This window comes from Eptatretus burgeri, chromosome 9, assembly GCF_056783735.1.
Source record: "Eptatretus burgeri isolate ZD-2024b chromosome 9, Ebu_testis_v1, whole genome shotgun sequence".
Taxonomy (NCBI): domain Eukaryota; kingdom Metazoa; phylum Chordata; class Myxini; order Myxiniformes; family Myxinidae; genus Eptatretus; species Eptatretus burgeri.
In genome coordinates this window covers 530,806-557,825 of record NC_140969.1, presented here as the reverse complement: position 1 = coordinate 557,825, position 27,020 = coordinate 530,806, and the positions used below count along the sequence as shown (strand labels likewise).

General features: G+C 47.5%; 1 protein-coding gene across 5 annotated transcripts in view; it reads left to right on the top strand.

Annotated features, from left to right (window-relative positions):
• LOC147019399 (ubiquitin carboxyl-terminal hydrolase 14-like) overlaps window positions 1-27,020 on the top strand; it is a 203,105-nt gene that overhangs the window by 33,157 nt on the left and 142,928 nt on the right. For 2 of the 5 annotated variants that reach the window (XM_085893825.1, XM_085893822.1), the window contains exons 3-5: window positions 11,888-11,920; window positions 23,211-23,315; window positions 23,609-23,712. In XM_085893825.1, coding sequence (XP_085749951.1) covers window positions 11,888-11,920; window positions 23,211-23,315; window positions 23,609-23,712 — 242 coding nt within the window. Of the gene's footprint in view, window positions 1-1,600; window positions 1,656-11,887; window positions 11,921-23,210; window positions 23,316-23,608; window positions 23,713-27,020 lie in introns of those variants that run through there. The other 3 variants (XM_085893824.1, XM_085893823.1, XM_085893826.1) reach the window with 3 other exon arrangements.

The window sequence follows — 27,020 nt, the reverse complement described above, 5'->3', positions numbered from 1 at the left end:
TTATAATGGTCTGTCTGTCTTCCTATCCTGTGTTAATTGTCTTTTTCTCACCATTATGATAGCAATATACTACTTCCTGCAGTGCAATATTGTCCAAATAATGCTTCAGAGAGTGTAGCAACACAGTCTGTACCAACACTGCTTTTATAGACAGAGGGTTTGTAACTGATCAACTAAAGTTGGGACACCTGTAGGAATTGTTTGCATCAACTTTCAAGGCTTAATTTACTTCCATTGCTGCAGAACAGCTGCAGTTGCTAACCCATTACTTGTTCCCTGAAAAGGGCCTTTCTTAACAACTCTGAAATTTACATTATTTTTCAGTTTTTGGTGACCTAAACTTTTTTTTCACCTCTGGCAGTTTACCGCTTGACTTTGCACCATTTCAGGTTATTCACTGGACTTGAACCGCTTAAATTTCAGTAAAAACTGGAATAATGGGAGTGTTCTAAATCTTTACCAGGAGTGTATATATATATATATATATATATATATATATATATATATATATATATATATATATATATTTGACCCCTCACACACTCCTCTCGCCGAAGAAGCTGCGTAAAGCAACCCAAAAAGACCTACATAAGGTGAGCGCTACACTGTTTTGAACCCTTCCCAGAGTTCCTCAATAACTATAAAGACTTTCACAAATAGTACACACATGAGAATCCCAATGCTACACACCCCCTCAGCTAACGGACTGGTTTCATCCCTTTATTGGCTAATCATCAGCGATAGCGTAGGCAGCAATGCATACCAATGAGGCACCCAATAGTCCGGGAGCCCACTGAGGTTTAATCATAATTTTTGGTGCAAAAGGTTTGGGGTAAGGGATGTGCCCATGGGACCCGTGGGAGTCTGGGAAGGCGATTCTTAAGTGTCGCGTTTGGTGCGTTTGGTTGTTCGCACCACCTGGATGAGCAGAAAAATCACTTTTAATCATAATTTCGAGTGCAAGCGCAATTAAAGCATGGATCGACAGATAATTATGCACTGATTATGAATCATCAACTTAAGAACAAAATCCATGGTGCATATCCAATTAAGAACAATTAATTAGCATCAATTAACACTTTTAATCATAATTTTCAGTGCAAGGTTAAAACAAGTGCCAAAGTGTAGAGCACAGTGCCGCTAACCACAATCAAGTGCTTAAGAACGATTCTTATGGTGCGCTCCGTGCCTAAGAACGGGTTAAAAGGTCACCGTGGGGTCACCACATTACGTATGGGAGAGTTTAATCATAATTGGGAGTGCAAGCACAATTCAAGCATGGATCGACAGATAATTATCATGCACTGATTATAAATCAGCTACTTAAGAACAAAATCTATGGTGCATATCCAATTAAGAACACCATTAATTAGTATCAATTAGCACTTTTAATCATAATTTTCAGTGCAAGGTTTAAACAAGTGCCAAAGTGTTGCGCACATGGCCGCTAAACACAATCAAGTACTTAAGAACGATTCTTATGGTGCGTTCCGTGCTTAAGAACGGGTCAAAGAGCTCGTGTGAGAGTTACAAGCATTGACGTTCTCGTGTTTGAAATTGTTGCTTGTCAGTTACCTAAGGGGTTTTTTTTTTCCTCCAGGGGTCTTTGTGGTCAATCTGTCGGTGAATTGCCTAGGGCGGGGATTCTACAGCAGGTGAGACATTAACAAAACACATAGCATATCAGATCATATTTGTATTAACTGAGCAACAATTTCAACTCTACAAATTTGTTTCCTCCTAACTCCTTCGTTTCCTCATAACTCCTCCTTCGTTTCCTCCGAACTCCTAACCCCAGCAATCTACAAAGTCATCTAACCAAACCTCAGGTGTGGCCCAAATTAAGTCATGTCCTGTTCGTCCTGTTTATTATGTCATGTCGTGTTCGTCATCGAACATCATCTCGTCCTATGACGATTGCACCAGATCGTCCGTCTCGTCGTCGCTCTTGACGTCCACATCGGCCACCAACGCGTCCGGCATCTGTGGCCCTTCAAACCACATGACATCGGAGGAATGCCCGTCGTCTGCCACTGCCCAACCGTCCTCGGCTGTCGGGTGAATCTGGATTCGAGCATTTGTGGCTCCACCCCACACCCTTGCTATGAATGCCGCCCTGTGTGTATGCATTTTGATCTCAGATTTGCATGGGGGAAGGCTGCTCCCATCTATGCCAGCCAGCATGTGAAGCAGATTCGCGGAGTTCGCCTTTGGTTCGAAGGCCTTCTCAAACTTTTGGTAGCGGAAGTCGTTGAGGGCCACTCTTCCTGGCACCATAGAGCTCGCATGTGAAGTCTTGCAGCATCTTACATGGAGACGTGCTCACACATGGACATTCGGCGAGTTGACGAAACTTCCCCTGGTACTCCTGATTCTTTTCAAGTATTGCCAGTGGCCTCGCTTTACCTTTCCTCACAAATGCGGATGTAAAGTCGCTACCCGTGAAGGCATGCAGGCCAGGGAGTGCAGCACACATGTCCCGTCCCAGAGAGGCGGCTATGGTAGTGATCGCTACATACCGACGTTTGTTCCCGGTTCCTGTGTCCATCCAGATCCTTGCTCCGAACTTTGCGCTGTGGAAGAGGAGAATGATGGCAACGTCGGTATCTGATGCCCGGATGACAATGTGATTGGTTCCGTCGGTGTCGATCGATTTGACATGCAGGGCAATACCTGTGTCCGCCTCGTCGTGGTTGGCGGCCAATTCATTGACCAGTTCCCTGTTGACTTCTCAGTCTCTCACAAGGAAGCGGAAACATTCCTGCTGATGGCCAAGGTAGATATCGCGGTTGCCGATGATATGTGCATACTGGGGGTTTCGCCATTCAGTGGCAAGGAACGACGGAAGCTGCTGCTTGAAGGATGTCGATTGAAGCGCTTCATTCATGTTTGGACGCCGTTGATCCGCTCCTGTAATGATGTATTCTCCGTTTGTTGCACCTCTGCGACACCGTTCATGGCACTTGATGGAAGGTGTTGTGTACGCATCAAAGACGAGGTTGACGCGTTGTGGGGAGAGTGAAACTGCTTGAGTGAGGATCGAAGCAGCGAGTCCCCCGTAGGTGGCTGGCAAGTTCGGTGGGAGGGTGTGAAGTAGATAGTTCCCATCTACTACAGCTGCACTTACACTTTCAGGCGAGGACTTGTCAACTCGATTCCAGACTCTGCAACAGCGTACATTTGGACGTTTTAGCCATTGTACCATCGCCTTCACAAAATGATAGTGGGACAGGTGTTGGAGGGTAGGAGAAGACATGTTTGAGGTCCATTTTCTTTCTCGATGCGACCACAGCCAGACGACCAGTGAGGTTTCATGTGCATTTCAGGGCAGCGATCTTCTTGTCGGAAGCCCGCTTGTTCTTCGCGCATGCCTCTTTGAATGAGCTGACTTTCACCCTCTTGATTGGTTGTTCAAATCGCTTGGGGTCACTCTGGCATGCCTCGACAAACTCCGTGTCGTTGTTGGCTTCGGCGAGGAACACTGAGTAAGCACTCTCGCACGGTGTCGTCAGCAGCTTTCCCAGTGCAAATGTTGTAGTGTTGGGGAGGTACTGGCGGTGGACGGTTCGAACGGATTGCACGTATCTGTGATCTGTTGTATGACCTTACATAGGTCGCCACAATCTTGTTTCATGCGTGCAAATTTCTACTCAGCTGTTGCGTCTTCGTGAACTGTAATTCCAACCATTTCCCGAACTGTGGCGATACATGCAGCCCGGGCCGACTTTGTTATCATCCAGCGCAACCTGGCACTGAAGTTGTTGGTAGCAGATGATAACCCCGTCATCCGTGATGCTGCGTTGGCGTTAACAGTCTGTTCGAGGGTTAGGTCCACCGGACATCGACTGAATGGATGGTCAAGTCCTTCTCACAGTGAAGACGCCTGCCTTCAGGATGTCACGAAGCCCGGGATGCGTCTCATCAATGTTGAGCAGGTCCAGTTGAAATTTGGAGATTCAACGGGAGTAATTGACATGATTTGTCACGAAGAATAATGCTACGACTTCCATGAGTGTGCAAGTGAACAGATCGATGTCGTTATTCCTGATTGCACGTTCAAGGTCATGGTAAGCCTGTATGTATGTGACATACATCAGCCCGAACTGCGCGGTGGCACCATGCGCTCCCAGTCGCCTCTGTTCAGTCAAGCGGCCATACGACTTACCACAATCTTTGAACAGATTGGACAATTCAATTTCCTGGGATATATTCGCTCCTGGGGTGAACTCAAATTCTTGCAACATGTCCCTGATCTTATCTTTGGACTCATATGTGGCCAGGAATGCGTTGAAGTGTTGCGTTTCGAACGCGAGGGCGACGATCGGATGTAGGCGCTTGCACCTATTGAAGTGTTTTCCATCTAAGAATCCTCTCAACGATCCTGGTGCGAGTACACCGCATTCTGTCAGCATCTTTGGTCTGCTGGATTCTGCAATGAGCTTGCCAATTGCCTTGAAAAATGCCATCTCAATGTGGAAAGCACCTGGCATAATGAATATGTCGTCGTAATGGGGACTTTCCATTACCTGTATCTGCAGAGCCAGTTTGGTTGCATTCAGGTCATACGTGAGGACGGCGTGTTTCTGATTGCATTCGTGGGCGCATTTCTGAGCTCTTTTCATGGTCTCCCGTACAACTGCCAGGGCAGTGATCGGCTCCTGGATGTTCCCCATGTATAGTACCACCTGTTTTGGAAGGTTGTCGACATAGAATTGGAGTTGAAACCAACCCACATTGGAATATTCTTGATTTGCAGCGCGTGATGCACGAGCCAAAGAAGATCCAACTTCCGTCCTTTCCTGCTTACATCTTGCCGATTCCATATATCCGCGACGTTGTAGCTGAAGACCGACATCTTCAGTATCTTCCGGTCTGGCTCAAGTGACACCTGGCTGACGTCTGGTTTTCTCTTTCGTGATGACGGTTGTGAAGATGGCTGCGCTGCGCATCGCGGATTATCAGGTGTTGCATTACATGATGCGCTGCCTTCAACCTGGTACAATAAATATTCCCATCGTGTCATGTAAGGTGTCTGCTCCGGGCAACGTGTTTGACAGTTCATCGAAGTTATCAAACGCTACTCCCAGAGGCAGGTTCGGGACGGTGCCGTCGGGACATGTCTGTTCTTTTTCATGGATGGCGTATCCCACAGCTGTTTCTAGTTCTTCCACAGCTGAGTAGTTCAGACAGTGCCCAAATCTATTGAGCATGGTAACGAGCTGTTTTCTCCCTGTCATTGACTTCACAGTGATACCAAGAGCGATGTGCTTTTTTGGCACCACGTTTCCTCTTCCCACCACAAACAGCGCATCTTGACTTGTTGACTCGGAGCATCGTCTAACTCTCTCCGTGTGATCATCTAGATTTGGTCCACCATATAGTACGCTGAAGAATGTTGCCAGTAATTCGGGTGGAATTGCTGCTCATGAGTGTGGATCATTCAACGTTGGAGAATCAGGAAACTCTGTGTTTGGCATATTCTTGATGAGCTGCCGAAGGATTAATGCTACTTTTGTCACTGTACCTTCTGGTGTGGCCACAAAGTCGTACACGACACGGACAGCATCATCGGCCATGTCGGCGCTGTACAAAATTACGCCGGACTTCTTACCTACTGGGCACTGCGCCTTTATACGTTCGCCGAATTTCTTCATGGTCACCTTCATCAAGTATTGCGCGGTCTGTAGTGGCTTCTCATCAACGTCAACACACATATCCACGTACCAAGCATATATAGACGTCAGCAATTCTGGTCGTTTGTTTTGGATTACGGACTACTCAATATGGAAACTAATCGTATCAATACCCATGCTATTACGTTCATTACGTTCACTCTTCAAAGCTGCCTTGGACGCCGCAGCCAATAAATCCTTCCTGCAGCTATGATGGTCACGAACCTCCTTTGCTACGAAGTCTACATCAGAGAATTTAACGACTGTTCATCTCCTAAGATCTGTGCGGCTTCCTTGATTTTAGTTTCAGCGTGTTTGGTGAGACACGCACCGGTTATCTCAATTTGACTCTTTCTATTCTTACGCTCTTTGTTGCACAATACACACTTCCTTCTTTATATATTTCGGAAATATTCCTGATGTAGACGCCATTGGCAAAGGAGGTTCAACAGCAGACCGCAAAAGAGGTTTGGGGGCCAGATTGGCGGGTGGCATCACCACAGTCCTCCGAGGAACTGCAGTGAAGTTATTGTAACATTGACTGTGGTAACCATCAGTTTCTGTGGGTTCACTTGGTAGTGATTCGATTACTTTACAATACCGAGATGTGGAAAAGTTCTTCTTTTCTCCACGGAAAATGGATGTTCTCTGTACGATGGCCCACGGATCAGCGTTGAACGACAGTATGCCCTCACTTGATGTCTTGCCTTTCTAATCGATATGCAGGATGCGGCGTTTTGCAGCATTCGTGTCTCATGTGTCCGCAACAAAAAGCGCGACTTCTCACTAATCTCAGCTTAACAATTATATTAACAGTGACAATAGGTAGCGTGAGAGACGGATGAGTGTTCATAGTTGAAGGCCGCATCATAATGGGTAGTCGAAGGAATTGTGTGGAAGTTATGGACGAAGTATACACGAGTTCACATGAGTTGATTTTCTTCGAGGATCCAGAATATGTAACTGAGATTGTGTATAAAATGTCATCTGCTTACCACGTGGCGTATCATTCTGGATGTCGGGCGTATCGGCCGTATGGTGGGGCGTAACGGCCGACTCGTGTGACGTATCGGCCGAGTGGTCTGGTGTTCTGGCAGACTCATTGCCAGTATCCTGGATGCCGTGGCTTCCTAACATCAAAATCAATGACACATGGATAATTCATCAATAGAAGTTCACAGAGGCAAGGATTGAGATCAGGGCCGTGACATGGCTGTATGGGGACAGAGCAGACGCCGTTCATAAAAGCGCCTGCTCTACTTCAGTGTTATTTTGACCCCAACCCCCTCCAGACCCCCTGTCCAGATTTGACTAGGACTAACATAGTAGATATCTCCAGCTATCGCCCAAAAATGATTTTTGACGAGAAATACAGAAAACCCTACGAGAACCCAACGAGAAATACAGAAAACTTACCATCCTTTTTGTTGGACATGATGATGCATACCCAGCCAGCATGACATGTGGTCCCGTTCTGGCCTGCGCTAGCAATAGCGATATACGTCATAGAGAGGCAGCGCAGCAACGGTTGCCGAGGTACCTACAGAGAACACAGCGTGCTGACAGACGCGTTCATTCTTATGCATGACTTCCAAGAAAACACCAGAACCCATTCATGCGTGTGCTGAAATTTCCCGAAGCATCGTTCACACAGGGAGGCGCGCATCGACCCGGTGACCTTTGACCCGTTCTTAAGCACGGAACGCACCATAAGAATCGTTCTTAAGCACTTGATTGTGTTTAGCGGCACTGTGCTCTACACTTTGGCACTTGTTTTAACCTTGCACTGAAAATTATTATTAAAAGTGCTAATTGATGCTAATTAATGGTGTTCTTAATTGGATATGCACCATGGATTTTGTTCTTAAGTTGCTGATTTATAATCAGTACATAATTATCTGTCGATCCATGCTTTAATTGCACTTGCACTCGAAATTATGATTAAAAGTGATTTTTCTGCTCATCCAGGTGGAGCTGACACCCAAACGCACCAAACGCGACACTTAAGAATCGCCTTCCCAGACTCCCACGGGTCCCATGGGTACATCCCGCACCCCAAACCTTTTGCACCAAAAATTATGATTAAACCTCAGTGGGCTCCTGGACTACAATCATGTACCACGTGCAAACGTCAAAAGCAATCAATATATAAAGAAAGAAAGACCCACCCACATCTCTCACCTTCGAATGGAGGGAGTAGCCAATCAGTTCTCACCAAATCAACTAACCCCAGGTGGCTCAGATTATATAAATAATTAACCCCTCCCACACTCATCGAGCCAATGAAGCTGCATAAAGCAACCCAAGAAGACCGATGCAAGGTAAGCGCAACGCTGTTTCGAAGCACTCCCAGAGTTAAACATTTCTACTCAACTGTCATGTTTCATGTGTTAAATTATTTTGAAAAAAAATCAAGTAAAGAAAAAGAATCTTTTCCCCTCCTCACCATTCCCTCCTGTCACCACGAGACTTCCTCCACAGAATCTTCCTCTTCTTCTTCACTTTTCACATCTCCAATTCCACTTTGATCGTCAAGGTGTTCACCACTCACCTTTATGACATTTTTCTTCAAACTCTTCCTTCACTCTGCCCCCCCCTCTTCCCCAATCTTCAATTTATTTTTTTTAAATGGTCTCTTTAAATGTTTCAACTTCCTCTCTCTGTTGTGCTCTTCTACCAAAACTCGATTTCAATTCGACCTATTTGTTTTTTTTCATCCCATGTCAAAAAATTCCACCTGTTACAACATTTCCTTCCTCCATTCTTGAAATTCTTCTGTACTCCATCCATTCTCCAATGTATTTAAACATATCTCTGACCGAGAAATTTTTTTTTAACATCCCACTTTGTAATGCTTGTTCGTCTTCGTTATTAATCATTCTTTTTTTCCAACTTCAGCGCAAATTCATCCCACATCCTTAACACCTCCTCCTAACTCCTCCCCTGTCATCTGCCCTCCTTGCTCCTCTGATCTTGTCCCCCATCATACCTCCTCTCTTCGCACTTCTCTCTCAACTGCCCTCTGCTTGACTAACAGTTCCCCCTCTCATATCCCAAACTGTATGGTTTTTCAACATATGTGGGCTCTGTTCCAACCGAACAAATGCTTCACTCTCATTCAGCACACTCCTCAATGTCTTACACATGCTCTCTCTTTCCTCTCATCACACCTCCCTCTCTTCCCACCACCTCAAATCTTATTCCTCGCCCTGCCCGCTCCCATCTTTCCCATACCACTACCCAGTCTCATCCTTCCCCTCTCCCCACCCCTCCCTTCTCCCTCCACCCCCATGATGATGCCTGCCTGCTCTCTTCGTCTTCCCTCTCACCCCTTCCTTCGCAAATCAACCGCCTCCTCTCTCGTCAAAGCAAAAAACCTCCGCAGGGCAGGTCACCGGATGACGGGATTTGGGCAAAGCCTTTGAGACCCCCAATCCTTGATGAAAGGAGGAAAACCATGGGGTAACCTTCCCGGGTCAGATTGCGGTCTTTTGTGTCGGGGTGGTGCTGAGGTGTCATCCACTAGACGGCGGTCTCCTTGGGTTAACCTGAGGCGGTTCTTTCGGGTGGGTGCCTGACATGGCCTATCATGAAGAGAGGATGATCACCTGTCTCTGTTATCATCTGACCTCAAGCGTTTGGACATCGGTATTGCAGTACTCTCTGAGTTTCGGAGACTGGATTGCAGCAAGATCATGGTGGGTGGTTACACCTACTATTGGTCTGGTCGCTCTGATAGTTACCATGCCCAAGGAGTTGCTGTAGCTGTGTCCAATAAGCTGACTCCAATGATAATTGAGGTAACACCGGTCAACGAGCGTATTATGAGACTAAGGATTCATCACCATTTGGGTGTCATTTCCTTGGTCTCTATATCTGCTCCGACTGAGGTGAGTGTTCTAACCGTGAAGGACGCATTCCATGCCACGCTTGAGTCTGTGGTTAATCAGTGCCCCAGGTGAGATACTCTTCTAGTCTTGGGGGATTTCAATGCATCGATTGGAACTGATAGGGATGGTTATGAGACATGTGTTGGTCCCTATGGGTCTGGAAATGTGAACCAGAATAACACCAAGTTCCTTGACTTTGCATGAAGTCATGGACTTAGGGTGGCTGGTTCATGGTTTCAGTGCCCTCAGGCTCATCGCTGGACTTGGTATTCCAATGCTAGTGGTGTGGCAAAGGAGATTGACCATGTGCTTATTGATGGGCACTGGAGGATGAGCCAGAAATGCAGGGTCCACCAGAGTGCTCTGTTCCTCAATAACGACCACAGGCTTGTTTGTGGCAACTCTGAAGTTGCAGCTGAAATCCAGGAGAATGGTATCATCTCAGATTAGGCTGGATGTTGGCAAGCACAACGATGAGAAGGTAGCTGAGTGGGGATTTGGGAGGTCTGGCTCCTTTGGGGAATCCTGAAGAGTTGTGGAGTGCCTTCAAGACCACCTTCCCTGCTGTTGCCAGTGGATGTCTTGGAGCTCACCGTAGGGCAAAGAAGATACTTTGTCTCTCAAGGGACACTGGACACCATTGACCAGAGTCGCAGGGCCAGGCTGAATGGCAGAGCTGAGCTGTTCAGGGAGCAGTTGTTACTGGAGTTTTTCAGGGGTGTGCACGGGCCCCCACACTTTTCAGCGCTTGTATGGACTGGATTCTGGGGAGGATGTAGGAGAGATCAAGCTGTGGTGCATCGTTTGGGAATGTCAAGATCTCTGACCTTGATTTCGCTGATGATGCAGTCATCTTTGTGGAGACTCTAGATATCCTTTTGGGGGCCCTCAAGGCGCTGAATGAGGAGTCGGAGCCACTGGGATTATGGATTTCCTGGGTCAAAATCATGATCCAGGCTTTCAATGACGTCTTGGAATGCTGCTATCTTCTCTGCCCCGTTTGTGGTGAGGATGTTGAGGTCAGAGAGATTCACTTACCTTGGCAGTGATATTCATGTCTCTGCTGGCTGTGAGCCAGAGGTCAACAGACGTCTGGGTTGGGCCTGGGGAATCATGGATTCACTGGATCACGGGGTGTGGCACTGCCGGTACCTGTACAGGAGGATGAAAGTCCGAGTCTTCAGGTCCTTCGTGCTTCCAGTCTTGCTCGATGGATGTGAGACTTGGACTCTAACCAGGGATCTGATACGGAGACTTAATTCTTTTGGTACCAGGTCGTATGAGGATCAGAGATTATATGTGAAACAGAATTGTTTTTCTTGTACTAAAATGCACATCAGTGGTCCCCCACCCCCCTCCTCTGAGAAACATTCCTCCTGAGAAGATCTGAACAATGTGTTCTCCTTATTCATTGAGCAAGAGGCAGGTCAAAGTTGCAATTCAAGGAGCCTGCTTGTTGTAATGCTGGTAACGTAACTAAAGTGGTGGGTTTTTTTTTGTCCCGAGGTGTCTGTTGCTGGATGAACTGGATTGAAGCGAAGTGCTGTTGGACATAGTGCCAGTAATAAACTCTCTGCCCACTCTACATTTTGGGTGTGACAAATTCCACGTGGTATCTCACACGAGAGTGATTGTTTGGCCCTGTCGTACACTCTGAAAATCCCAAAATACCCTGTTCAATTTGTTATTATTATTCGACCACTTTTCCTATTTACCCTTTGTGGTATAGTCGGAAAGACCACTTTTCCTATTTACCCTTTGTGGTATAGTCGGAAAGACCACTTTTCCTATTTACCCTTTGTGGTATAGTCGGAAAGACCACTTTGCCTATTTATCACTCACTGTTTATGGGTGGTAACTACCGCACAAGGACAAGTTCAGAAAGAGCCTCCAAAGGTGAAAGTGGAAGAGGTTTGTTTTCAGTTGTACGCAGCATCTGTAAACGTAAAAGAAGAGCCAAAGCGTTTTAGGTGTAACGTCTTGTGTTTGGTGCTCAGAAGCTGAATTAAGTCTGCTCATGCATGGGTTGATAGGATCGGGGTGAATTAAGTTTGGGGCCCAATTTAACTTCTTCCATTCGTCACATTCGGCTTCATTTACCAACGGAAAATAATTAATTTTGTTTGTACTGTATTTATTAGGAAGGTTACATATGCTGTTATGGATGATACGAAGCCAGTCCGAACTGCCATAATATTGATCTTATTGCATTCCTATGTCTGTGTTTGTTGTTTTGTTCTTTGATTATTTATCAAGGTTTGTTTTGATTATTAGAAGTGTGAAGATGAATTATACTCTTAATTCCTCACTCCTTTTTATTTTCAGGATGACGAATGGGGAAAATTCCAGATAAAAGATGTAAGTAAAGGACGTTTTCTTGTCATAAAACAAATTACTCATTTGGAACATACATACAAAATATATCTACAGTACCTATAGAAAGCCGTGAAGACTACATGCCTATGAATCACGTCCTGTTTGAATGTTAATTCCCCAAGACACTGAAGACCCCGAAGACCTAAAATACTGAAAAGACCCAAAGTCCCTGAAGTCCCTGAAGACACGAAAGACCCTTGAGACACTAAATATCTAAAAGACCCATTAGACTTTAATATCATTTAAACTGCTTAGACCCTTGACCATTTAGACCACTTGGACCTTCTTATAGCACAAATAAATATAATATCACCGATATTACAAATAAATTTGTAGAAAATAAATGTTTGGATTATGATTGGTGTAAATCATGCCAATACAGCAAATCTGTAATGTCAATCTCTGCAACGACGTGGAGAAGCGAGTGTGGCAAGCCAATTAACGCAAGTATATATATATATATATATATATATATATATATATATATATATACATACTGTATATACATACATACTGTATATACATACAGGGTAGCCCAAAAGTTACTTTACCCCTGATAAATTTCTCGCACTTCCCTCCGTCCCTTCCCCTCTGCCCTCGACCCCTCACCCGCTATAGTATGCGGAAACACTGACTCAGAAGAATGATGGAGCACATACAGATACAATGACTAATTATTGTAAGTACTCCACAATAAAACCTGTATATGAAAGGAGTTCAAGAACAATGCTTCACTGGGAAGGGGTAAAGTGACTTTCAGGCCACCCTGAATATATATATATATATATATATATATATATATATATATATATATATATATATATATATATATATATATATATATATATATATATATATATATATATATACCATATATATATATATATATATATTGTTGCGGTTTTCGCGCCCGCCGGCGTGCTGACGGCCACGTAACTCGAATCGCGGCACGTCGCCCACCGGACGGACAATCCAGTCGTGACCCTCTCGGACTAACGCCGGGAACCAGTCACGGGTGGACCTTTCGGTCTCACCGCGATCGAGCCAATCAGCCCCCGCGTGGGATAGGGTTGCTCGCCAAATTCGAACTACCTAAGTACCCACGCGGAGGGTAGACCGGGCGATCGCACCTCGCCGCAGGTCGACTTCGGACACGGGCCACTTAAGCGACCCGTTCCGTACTATCAGAATAACCGAGCGGTGTTATCGTCGACCTCGACGGTTCGATTAATTATCGGGCGTATTCAGCCCACTACCAACCCTTTACGTGAAGCAAGATGGGGATTCAATGGGAGAAAAAGACGAAGCGAAGCGGGAAACAGTTCAACAATAAAAGCACATTTATTCGCGGCACACGGGAAGCACACAAATACAATTCCACCAAAAGCACACAAAAAAAAAGGAAAACACACTTCCATTTACACAAAAAGCAAACATAAAAGTGAAAACACAGTGCAGAGCTAATACCGACTACCGAGCACACGGCAACACTTATACAATTCTACTTCACAGACGGCGCCGACAACACATACCCAAAACCAAGGAAAAGAAATCCCCCAAGAATGAGGTAGGCCTGAGGCCGAGACCGGGTCGGGCCTACCCGTCTGGTGATGAGACGCGGAGCGGCGATGGCCCCGCAACCCGCGGGCCTCGTGGACAGTGCCTGGCAGGGGGTGGGAACGGGGCCCCCTTGGTCGCACTATCTCAGCGCGGGGGGAAACAGGAGGGGGTTGCTGATGCTCGGGGTATAGAGGATCTTTATTATGTGCGACGAGCGTCTCCACCTCGGCCAGGTCGCGCTGTCGGCCTCCCTCGGGTGCAGCTTCCTGCACGACACGAGCACCCCCTCGTCTGGTGTCGCCGCCTTTCCACAGCTCCGTCCCCTCCGTTCCGCACACGACGAGCAGCTCCACCGCCCGCGAAGTCTTGACCCTCTGCTTCCGACTCTCCTACTCTCCGCCTCTCCGCCTCGGGACTCTCCTTTGGACTCGTTCTCCTTCGCGACTCTCTTCTGACTGACGAACACCGTCCTTTTATCCCCCCGTAACTTCGCCTTTGACCCCCTCCCTTTGACCTTTCACCTCGCTCCCCATTGGCCCGAGAAAAAGTGGGCGTGAAGGCTTTTTGATCCACAAATTTGCATATATCGATCGTTCTGGAGGCGGGGCCAAATCGCCCCTCGCTCACCGATTGGACGGCAAAAAGTGGGCGTGTGTCGTTTTGGATCCGTTTTTGAAGCACAAAATCCGTGATTTTGTACACGCTGTTCGACGCGCGTTCTGCATGAGTCCAACACCGGTACCCACAGCGGGGCAAGAACGGTGGCGATGCTACGGTTGTGAGGTGTGCGTGAAGGTCGTGGCGGTTGTGGTGAAGCGGTGGTTGTGGTCGGTGGTTGATGTTGTGGTTGTGATCGTGGCGGTTGGTCCAAAATAAAGATAGTGAAAGAAAAACGGCTATCCTGAAGAGTCGCAGCACGTATAAATGACATGTATTCCCACTAGACAACGGGTTTGGGCCTAACTACACATGCACTTACCGAGATACCTCACCTAAGGGACCTGAATGGTGGTTTGCGAATTTGGTAACCACAACACTACCCCCTTCCCTTTTTACAGACTCGTCCCGAGTCGTCAAATTTTCGTGTGCCATCATGTGTAGTTTTCCCTAATACACTTTACCTACGGATCCCCGAGTGCGACATTCATGGTATTCGTGTCCCCAAAATAAATAACCTGAGGGCTGCGTAACTACCTAAACAAACTCACTCACACGGACGACTTAAATAAAATTGCCGGCGCTAAGACATACATGCCGGGGGCGCACTCATATTTACAGTACATCTTAACCTTAACTTACAAATCTTACACTAAACCATGGCCCAGGATCATTGAACTCTGCAAAAGAAAGCAGTTAGCAGGGAGCCAGGCTGCCCGCATGCAGTCTCTGGCTCAAACAATGCAGGTGACAGGGAACGTGGCTGGCTGCTCACACGCAGTCCAAGGCCTTCCCTTTTGAACTGAACGCAGTGAACCACAACGGTGCTTGGGCTGCACAACGCAGTCTCCGTGCCAGCTCAAGTGGCACACGCAATGAGCACAACGAATGGATGCATGAACACAAACACGGTGCACGGGCCGCCACTGCAGGCCCGTGTTGTAGCTGCCAACAGGGCAGTTCTTGCAGCTTGCAAACTGTTGCTTTTACGATCCTGGCGCACATGGCAATGAACAGGGGGGGGGCAAAGCAAAATTGAACGGGGCTGGTGAACATGGGCAGTGGGCATGGCATGGCAAAGGCAGCAGGCAAACACAGCCCGCAGAAGAAGGCCGCTGCAGGCAAACACAGCCCGCAGAAGAACTGGCCGGCACAGGCCTCGAAGAAAAACAGCCAGCAGATGAACTGGCCGGCACAGGCCTTGCAGCACACAGCTGCCGATGAAGTTGGCCGGCCTCCGCCTTGAAGCAAAACACGGCCAGCCGATGAAGTTGGCCAGCTCTTGCCCTTCAGTGGAGGTTGGTGGAGGGAGTGCGGTGGTGCTGGCCACTCGGAAGGCGGGCTCGGACCTACCCACCTGTCTCCCTCCCAACCTATCGCCTTTGCCTGTCACTGTACATACCCACTCCCTTAATTTGTCAAACCCCAATTTAGCCCCAACTTATTTTTTTTGTTGTTTTTATTTTTACTTCCCCACTATAAATCGTCCCCTAACCCCCTTTACTGTCCTTGTTCGGCTAACCTATCCTGTCACCTAGCCTACTCCCAACCCCTACGTTCCCTTCCCGGAGGGGAACAAGGGAGAGCTAACGTCCTGTGCCGAGGCCCAACTCAAGCCTCAGAATGGCCTCCCCAGAGTTCAGCGATCTAACCCAAAGTGGGTCCAGCGGCCCACAACGACAGCGAGGGGATGGATGGTGCGGAGGGGTACATCTCCTAATCTACCCTAACCATTTAACTGTTAAACTACCCCGGGGCTTTCAACAAGCGCCTCTCGCTTAAACTATTGGTTCTAACAACCCAGATTCCCGTCGCCTGTGTTGGTGTCCTCACCCCCCCAATTTTCTCTCCGTGCCCTCACACGGTCTCCTGGCTGGGACACGTGGCTCCCTTTGGCAGGCACGACCCTCTGCCGAATCTCCCGCTATGGCACCCCCGGGCACTACACTGCCTCCGAGCCTACCAGCTCCCTAACACCGGGGAGTGCCCCCCATGGCACCTCCCCTGAAACGCACACGTGGCAGGCCGGCCTCCCGGGCCCCTTTCCGAGGGTCACCCGTGCCCACAACACTGCCCACGCGGCTAATGGCGCCCCGGGCCCCCGCACCAAGCAGGCGCACCCGTGCCCACTACTCTATCCCGGCCCCCCATGGGCCCATGGCCTACCGCGGCCGACTAGCCTGGTGCCCGGGGTACCCACTCAGCGATACTCACCTTTCGCAGCCACGCTCCCAAGCCCGTCAACAGGGCTCCTGCACCCCTCCAAATGGGTCTCGAGCCTACTTTCCCACCAACAGCAAAACGACCTCCATTTTTCAATTTGACTAACCCCCTAACTCACTTTATACTGACCCCGGGGTCCCTTGGGCGGGAGTCACTCCTCCCCCCAATCACTCATCGCACCATGCATTCCCCATTCGCTCCATACACACAGACCCGCTGGCCTCACTCACTCACCAAGTACTCACCTCACAACTCACCAACAACTCTTCAACACACTCACCGCTGAACTCTGCCATCCTTCTAACTGCATCCCCTAACTAACTCGTGCTCCCACGTCGTCCCTTAAACTATAGCACGTTCCTTTTAACACTACGTAGCTAAGCTACGTCCCCACTACACATTCACAAGTCTGTCACTGTCTCCTAACTCATTTTATTTCCCAACCTAAATCTGGCTACAATCCCTCTAACTAATCCATTCCACGGACTCCATGAGGACTTACCCCAGCCCCATGAAGTCGGTCTAGCTAAGCTAACCCTTCCCCCTAACTAGTTTCCATCCTGTGCCCAAGGTAAGGGGGTCTTTCACCCCTTGCCCAGGAATCCTTTGCACCCGAAAGTGAGGCTTGCTGTTTTTTTTTTTTTTCTCTTTACATGCGCAGCACCTGCGCGGCAACTCAGAGCTCACGCACTTTGCACCTGCCCGTGACGTCATGCAGCTGCACGTGTTCCTCGTCCCTCCTTGGACGGGACCATCCGGCAGAGATACCCCTCCTGCCGGATTCCAACCACACGTGCAGCCATGACGTCACCGTGCGCAAAGAAAAAACACAAGCCCCACTTCTCGAGGGGTTCCCCACGCGAACACATGTGCTTTGCCCGTTGGAGCTTAACACACACGATCGCGTGGAGAACCCGTCCGGTCCAAATCCATTTACCTGCCTAAACTTTGTCCGTCCGCGGGATCGGCAAATCCACCGCTGGCGTTTCCGGACCGGGACTTCACTCTCGCAAGCGAGCACGTGGTGGTCTCGTGCGTTGCACAGCACGAACCGCGTGCTCACTGCTGGGTGAACCCGGCACGGTCCCCGAAACAACGACAGCCGCTACCCGGCTTTCTTTCATCTGTCGTCGTCGTCTCCATTCCACCCACGCACACCTGCGTGTTACGACGCACACAGTCCACACCATCACATTCACACCGGGAGATGCGGCTGCGTGCTCCCGCATGCCAACCGACATCTCCCTCACATACCGCTCTCTCACACACACGGTCTCCCTTGCACACAGCGACCTTGCACACGGCCGTTCACTCACGCGTGCCTCACTACTCTCACACCGTGCCTCATCCACACACGCGGGGGCACTCACCCGCGGTACCTCACTCATACACACGGCGACACTCACACACGCGGTCTCTTCCATACACGGTGCCTCACCCACACACGCGGGGGCACTAACCCGCGGTGCCTCACTCGCACTCCGTGCCTCATCCACACACGCGGGGGCACTCAACCGCGGTGCCTCATCCACACACCGTGCCTCACTCATACACGCGGGGGCACTCACACACGCGGTCTCTTCCACACACGGTGCCTCATCCACACACGGCGTGCTGGAAAGCACGCACTCTGGCACCATCGCCACCACACCACTCACACACGGGGTCGCTTCCACACACGGGGACGCACTCACACCTTGCACCACACACACAGGGACAACCACACTGGGGATTCGTGTCCCCACAAGGGTCTCCGGGGCCTCTATACCCCCCAAGCTCTCCGTGCACTCGTTCACAGCACCCGTCCCCTCAACCTCGCAAAGCACGACCGAACTCACCTGGTCGTGACTCGCCTCAAGGGGGCATACTCCCTCCCCTTGTTCCTGGAGAAGGCCATCCAGGTGCTCGCACTGGGTCCCGACACGCTCCGCGAGCTCACCCCCATTATCCTCCACGACCTCCGTGTGTGTGTGTGCGTCACTTACCCCGTCTTCATCGTGTTTATTGGTCTCTGCTTCTTTCTGGCGTCTTTCCCTTATCTTTATGTAGGTCAACCTTGCTTTCTCTTTAAGTCGCTCCCGTCCTTCCCTGTTTTTCACTCCTTGCTCTTTCACGATCTCCGCGTACCTCATCCTTGCTTTCCGTATTAATTGTTCTTTTCTCTCCCTCGCAATTACTTTCACCTCGTCTCTTGTCTCCCGAATTACTTTTTCCTTACCCGCCTCCACCGCGGGCCCGCCAGCCGCCGCACCCCCTTCCAGCTCGTTCGTTCCGACACGTGGAGTCGCCATTTTAAGTTCCCTGCTCACGGCCCCCATGCCCGCCTGCAGGCATCGGCCCATGCTCTGCGTCGCACCCCACAGTTCCTTCATTTGCTTGTTCATGTCTTTCATTTCATTCATTTGTGCCAGCATGGTGAACAGCTGGGCCATGTCGGATGCACTCAAGTGAGCCGTTTCGGCAGGGGTTGGGGAAGGGTTTTGGTGGAGAGGGGGGGGGGAGGTGTCATACACTGCGGCCGCTGCCGCTCCCATTTCGGGCTCTGGGTTCAGTTGGGCGAGTCCGTGTTCCTGCACAATCAACATTTCCTGCTCGGGGACTCCATCCTGGACCATGGATTCTACATTACTACACATATACATTTCTAATACCCCCGGCTCCCGCTCGCCTTGAGACGCCATCTTGCTTCTCGTGAAGGGTTAATTTAACTCGCTCGTAATTTGGAGGGAATCGGGGGTCGCTTCTCTCACCCCTGGACCGATTCCCGTAAATTTAGCCGGAGACAGGAGAGCCTGTTGTCCCGCTCTCCAATACCAGTGCCGCGAGGAGGGCGATGAATTTGTATCGCACGACCTGACACCAGTGTTGCCGTTTTCGCGCCCGCCGGCGTGCTGACGGCCACGTAACTCGAATCGCGGCACGTCGCCCACCGGACGGACAATCCAGTCGTGACCCTCTCGGACTAACGCCGGGAACCAGTCACGGGTGGACCTTTCGGTCTCACCGCGATCGAGCCAATCAGCCCCCGCGTGGGATAGGGTTGCTCGCCAAATTCGAACTACCTAAGTACCCACGCGGAGGGTAGACCGGGCGATCGCACCTCGCCGCAGGTCGACTTCGGACACGGGCCACTTAAGCGACCCGTTCCGTACTATCAGAATAACCGAGCGGTGTTATCGTCGACCTCGACGGTTCGATTAATTATCGGGCGTATTCAGCCCACTACCAACCCTTTACGTGAAGCAAGATGGGGATTCAATGGGAGAAAAAGACGAAGCGAAGCGGGAAACAGTTCAACAATAAAAGCACATTTATTCGCGGCACACGGGAAGCACACAAATACAATTCCACCAAAAGCACACAAAAAAAAGGAAAACACACTTCCATTTACACAAAAAGCAAACATAAAAGTGAAAACACAGTGCAGAGCTAATACCGACTACCGAGCACACGGCAACACTTATACAATTCTACTTCACAGACGGCGCCGACAACACATACCCAAAACCAAGGAAAAGAAATCCCCAAGAATGAGGTAGGCCTGAGGCCGAGACCGGGTCGGGCCTACCCGTCTGGTGATGAGACGCGGAGCGGCGATGGCCCCGCAACCCGCGGGCCTCGTGGACAGTGCCTGGCAGGGGGTGGGAACGGGGCCCCCTTGGTCGCACTATCTCAGCGCGGGGGGAAACAGGAGGGGGTTGCTGATGCTCGGGGTATAGAGGATCTTTATTATGTGCGACGAGCGTCTCCACCTCGGCCAGGTCGCGCTGTCGGCCTCCCTCGGGTGCAGCTTCCTGCACGACACGAGCACCCCCTCGTCTGGTGTCGCCGCCTTTCCACAGCTCCGTCCCCTCCGTTCCGCACACGACGAGCAGCTCCACCGCCCGCGAAGTCTTGACCCTCTGCTTCCGACTCTCCTACTCTCCGCCTCTCCGCCTCGGGACTCTCCGACTCTCCGACTCTGGACTCTTCTTTGGACTCGTTCTCCTTCGCGACTCTCTTCTGACTGACGAACACCGTCCTTTTATCCCCCCGTAACTTCGCCTTTGACCCCCTCCCTTTGACCTTTCACCTCGCTCCCCATTGGCCCGAGAAAAAGTGGGCGTGAAGGCTTTTTGATCCACAAATTTGCATATATCGATCGTTCTGGAGGCGGGGCCAAATCGCCCCTCGCTCACCGATTGGACGGCAAAAAGTGGGCGTGTGTCGTTTTGGATCCGTTTTTGAAGCACAAAATCCGTGATTTTGTACACGCTGTTCGACGCGCGTTCTGCATGAGTCCAACACCGGTACCCACAGCGGGGCAAGAACGGTGGCGATGCTACGGTTGTGAGGTGTGCGTGAAGGTCGTGGCGGTTGTGGTGAAGCGGTGGTTGTGGTCGGTGGTTGATGTTGTGGTTGTGATCGTGGCGGTTGGTCCAAAATAAAGATAGTGAAAGAAAAACGGCTATCCTGAAGAGTCGCAGCACGTATAAATGACATGTATTCCCACTAGACAACGGGTTTGGGCCTAACTACACATGCACTTACCGAGATACCTCACCTAAGGGACCTGAATGGTGGTTTGCGAATTTGGTAACCACAACAATATATATATATATACATGTTTATATATATATATATACCATATATATATATATATATATATATATATATATATATATATATATATATATATATATATATACATGTTTATATATATATACCATATATATATATATATATATATATATATATATATATATATATATATATATATATATATATATATACATGTTTATATATATATATATATATATACCATATATATATATATATAAATATATATATATATATAAATATATATAAATATATATATATATATATATATATATATATATATATATTTGTTATGGGGCTGTTTTCATCATCAGGGACTATTCAAGCTTGTCAGGATAGAAAGGCCAACGGACGGTGCAAAGTACAGGAGAATCTTTGATGAAAACCTGCTTGAGTCGGCCATGTATCTGAAACTGGGTCGGGGATTCACATTTCAGCAGGACAATGATCCGAAGCACAAAGCTAAAGGCACACTGGAGTGTCTGAATTAGAAGTAACTAAATGTTCTTGAGTGGCCTCATCAAAGTCCTGACTTGAACTCAATTAAACATTTATGGCGAGACTTGAAGATTGCAATCCATCGACGACCTCCATCAAACTTGGCAGAATGAGAGAAATTTTCACGTGAAGAATGGGTAAAGATTTCACCATCTTACTGTGCAAAGCTGGTCGAGACCTACCCCAAAAGACTCAGAGCAGTCATTGCTGCAAAAGGTGCTTCCACCAAGTACTGATCGGAGGAGCTGAATACTTTCACGAGTGAGTTTTGATTTGTACATGTTCTTTTCAGGTATTCCTGACATGTAACCTCATTCAACTATAAAGGTGTTTAGTTTGATGTCTTGGGTTATGAATAAAATAAGTTAATTTGGAGAAAATGTTTCTGCATAATTTGTCATTCCTCGAAATGTGGCATTATTGGTCAGGGGTGAATACTTTTGCAGGCCACTGTAAAATGTAAGCAGACTCATAAATGATATGCACCTGAAAAGCAATGAAGTTTGAGGGGGTGCTAAAGATGAGGGAGGGGTGCCAAAGAGGAGGGCATTTATTATATCATTACCCTTGCCAGACAAGAGGGTATTGCATTTGGGTCTGTCTGTTTGTCCACACAGAATGAGTATGTCCGTTAATCACATACTATTGAAATGATAATAGTAATGATCCCTTTATAGCTACCCTTTTAGACCTTTTCAGATTTTTAGACCACCACACCTTTCAGACCTGCTTATACACTTTAGACCCCTTTGACCTTGCGACCATTTTTTAAACTTTTTAAGACCCTTTATATCCCTTTAAACAATTCAAATCCTTTAGACCCCTTGGACCATTTTAGACACTTTATACGAGTACATTAGACCTTTTGACCTTTTCAGACCTTTGCCCTTTCGACAATTATAGACCTTTCATTTGCAATCGATGACCTTTCATTCATTTCATAGTACATCCTTCCATTTATTTGCCACACAAAATTCAGCACACAAAACAAGCCCTGGCGAGGGTCTACGATCTCTGATTGCTCTTTCTAGTTGCAGGAAATGTGCAATATGATGTTTCATCCTGTGCAGATTTCATTCCATTAACTTGCACAACCAGTTCAATTACCCCTGATGTCTCCCGTGGAGTCAAATCACCCGGCACAGTTTGGGCGAGAGATTGCTGCGATCATTCTGCTGGAGAGCAAATGCTCAAAGTAACTTGTTCCCTGTGATGTGAGGCACTCGTATCGTGTTATTCAAACCAAACACACCACAAATTGCAGTTTCCTTCAGACAATTGGTTTCACAACTCGGATTCAATTCCAAGTTTTGACAAACTTAGCTCATGCAGTTTCACCAACTACAGCAGTGGGAAGCTCTCCTTCCTGCTATCCTGTTTCTACAATTCCGGTTTCAGAATTCAGATTCATCACATACCTTGAAATTGTTATTTGCCTAAAGTATACCCAAATAAGAACTTTCATGATTTACAATGAGTGACTGATTCTCTGACTACTTGGATTATTAGCTCGACTGTTCTTCATTGAGGTCTCAACCTTTTGACCCCATTACCTCTCCAAACGGTGGGGCCTCAACCATGGTGAAGATACACACACACACACACACACACACACACACACACACACACACACACACACACACACACACACACACACACACACACACACACACACACAATGACTCCTCCAGCTCTGAAAAATGTATGGACCCAGTAAATGTTCTCCTCACCTCAGGGCTCAACTTTGTTGCTCATGGGATCTGTTGAAGAGTTACCCAATGCTCCGGCTGAGAGGCCAATGTTTGTGGAGGACTTCTCTGAAGCTCACCTTGCAAATGTGGTTTGTTTAACTGCTGCCTCCTCTTTTCTTCATCATTTGTCTCCTCTTCATGGTGGAACTCTGTCCATTCAATTTTTTATCACTTCCTTCCGTCATTTTAACAAAACACATGACTGACTTCCTGCTGCTCACAAGGCTGAGTTTTCTGTTTGCACAATTTACTAAACACGAGTTATGAGTTTCCTGCCAGTGCAGTAAATTAGAAAGGTGATTCAATTTTTCACAACACATGTTTGAATCGATACTGAGATGTGATGGTGTAATACAGACATGTGATGCTATATTTATTTTAGATGGATTTACCCACCGGCTTGGTGAACCTGGGAAACACTTGCTACCTGAACGCTACCGTGCAGTGTCTGCGCAAAGTTCCAGAACTGAGAGAGGCGCTCAAGAGGTATCTGTGTATTCTGTGCCATTGTTGTGCCATGGGCTTTTCATGGTGGGTTCATGGTGATATGGTTTAGCAGATTTTCATGGTAGTTTAGTGGTTATGTGGTTAATGACATTTTCATTGTAGTTTCGTGTTTATACGGTTGAACAAATTTTCATGGTAGTTTAGTTATTCAGTTAAGCAGACTTTCATGGGAATTTAGTGGTTATGCGGTTAAGTGGATTTTAAGGTGGTTTTGTGGTTATACAGTGAGGAAACTCTTTCCTTCATTGTGGATAACCTCCGACACTAAACTACCATGCTCTTCTCTAATTTGCTAATCTCTTACAACCAGTATTGTTTACGATCAGGCCATTCAACCTTGGATATGTAACTTCTTCTGAAACAGTAGTGGATGAATGCCCTGTCTGAACCACATGCAGAGGTTCGGGCCATCTCTCTGGATAGCTCTCAAGTATTTGATAATGTTTGACATCTCGCATTGATTTCCAAGTTGTCTTCCTTTGGTATTCAGGATTCCTGCATATAAGTCATGTCTTCCATGCCTGCTCAAATTTTACTGCCAATGGCTGGAAAGTCTTTTTCTTTTTCTTTGTCTTCCTTTTATAAGGGGTGAGGTCCAACAGAACCAAGCTTCTGCCCTGCCTTGAACACGATACTCCTTCACTTCCCCCTGTCCTCAGCCAATTTTTATGCCAATGTCATATCAACAAATAAACATATGCCAATGTCATATGTCAAATAAACATGTGCCTGGGCGCTCACCTGGTGGCGGCTAGATAGGATAACCTTCATTGTTTGGAACATCACAAGTGATGAAGGTTGTGGTCAAGTTTCATCGATGCACCGGGGGTCAAGACGATGCACCAGGGAACAACTGGTAGGAATGGATGACCCACAAAATATGTAGTGGAGAAGAAAGTAAATACCGGTGGATTTTTTTTTCATTCTATGAACAAACTTTGGTACATCATGGGTGATAAAGGCAGTGGTCACGTTTAATCGGAATTGTGTTTAGTTTCTGAGAAGAAAGCAAATACATATTTGGGGGGGGGGCACCCCGCCCCCCCAGACCCCTTAGACCCTGATTTTTCTAATGTCATGAACAAACTTTGGTACAAACACGGTGATGAAGGTTGTAGTCAAGTTTCATCAGAATTGCATTTGTAGTTTCTGAGAAGAGCAAATACCTATTTTGGGGGGCAACCCCCATCCCCCTTTGGGCCTGATTTTTATTTTATTTTAATTTTATTATTATTATTATTATTATTATTATTATTATTTTTAATAGCCAGGAACAAACTTTGGTACGTACACGGTGATGAATGTTGTGGTAAAGTTTCATCAAAATCGTTTGTGTAGTTTTAGAGAAGACATTGAAAGTATTTACGGACGGACGATGCGCAATCCCATAAGCTTCCCGGAACTATGTTCCAGGTGAGCTAAAAATACATTATGCTAATACCTACATGTAAGACCTCCCTGTTGTCATTTGATGAGTAATGTAGAATTGTTTGGAAAATGTCGGCAAATCCTCCTGAATCTTCAGTCTTTCACGTGGGATAGTCAAGTTTTAATTTCCTTGATTTCTCGCTCACCTGGAAGGTAGTTCTGGGGAGCTTATGGGATGGTCCGTCGTTCGTCTGTCCGTCCGTCCACAAGTACTTGCAACGTCTTCTCTCAAACGCCACACACAATTCCAATGAAACTTGACCACAACCTTCATCACCCGTGATGTACTAAAGTTTGTTAACATCATTAAAAAAACAAAAATCGGGGTCGAAGGGGGTCTTTTGTTCGAGTTGCCGGAAATGGGTTGCCCCCAAAATATGCATTTGCTTTCTTCTCAGAAACTACACACACGATTATGATGAAATTTTCTCACCACCTTTATCAGCTGTGATGTACTAAAGCTTGTTCATAAGATTAAAATAATTGGGGTCTAAAGGGGGTCCACGGTAGGGGTTGCCCCCCAAAATATGTATTTGCTTTCTTCTCCGAAACACAACACACAATTCTGATGAAACATGCCCACGACCTTCATCATCCATGATGGACCAAAGTTTGTTGATATCATTTTTAAAAAATTGGGGTATAAGGGGGTCTATGTGGTGTTGCCACCCCAAAATAGGTATTTGCCTTCTTCTTAGAATCTACACACACACACACACACACACACACACACACACACACACACACACACACACACACACACACACACACACACACACACACACACACACACACACTTCCAATGCAACTTGACCACCACCTTCATCACCCATGATTTATCAAAGATTGTTCACGACGTAAAAAAATAATCATGTTCTGAGAGAATTTACTGTGTGGGAGGGGGTTGCCTCCCATGATTGGTATTTGCTATAGCATTGGTTCATTGGTACATTTCGTTGATTCAATCCCACGTTGACTTCCTCCTCAGTATCGTTATTCTACCAGGTGAGCACCCAGGGGTATTGCTCCTATTTTTCCATTCACTTTGGAGGTTTTTTTTTGATCCACATTCAGCGTGTTCACGAACCATCAGGTTAGTCTTATGCCTTCTCTTCCCTTCCCCTCATGCTGCCTTCCTTTCCCTTCCCCTCATGCTGTCTTCTCTTCCCTTCCACTCATGCTATCTTCTCTTCCCTTCCCCTCATGCTACCTTCTCTTCCCTTCCCCTCATGCTACCTTCTCTTCCCTTCCCCTCATGCTGCCTTCTCTTCCCTTCCCCTCATGCTACCTTCTCTTCTCTTCCCCTCATGTTGCCTTCTCTTCCCTTCCCCCTCATGTTGCCTTCTCTTCCCTTCCCCTCATGCTGCCTTCCTTCCCCACCCCCTTACTCCCTAACCCCTCCTTGCTCCCCCCTACCTCCTCCCTTCTCCACCCTTCTCTCTCTCCCTCTCTCCTCCCCCTCCACTTTAGTGTACCCGTTCTCTAGATGGTGGTTAGCGACATAACTTGTATAGTTATGAATAAATTACAAATAAATAAATATATCACCAATATTACGAATTAATTTGTACAAAACAAACGTTTGTATTATGTTTGGTGTACATGTGATGTGGCGTGGCGTAAATCTGTGTAACGACGTGCGAGAGGCGACCGTTGCGAGCCGATCCCGCTCGTCCTGTATTTCCACAAGAATAAAAAGAGCAATCAGCGATTGCAGATTCTTGCTGGGACTTGCTTTGCGTGGTGTATTTTATGTGGTGTTTGTGTACTGGTGTGTTACATAATTAATAATACATCTAACTAGAACTGCCACTTTATAACAGCTGGCAGTGATGACCGGGTCCCGAGACATCTCGCTT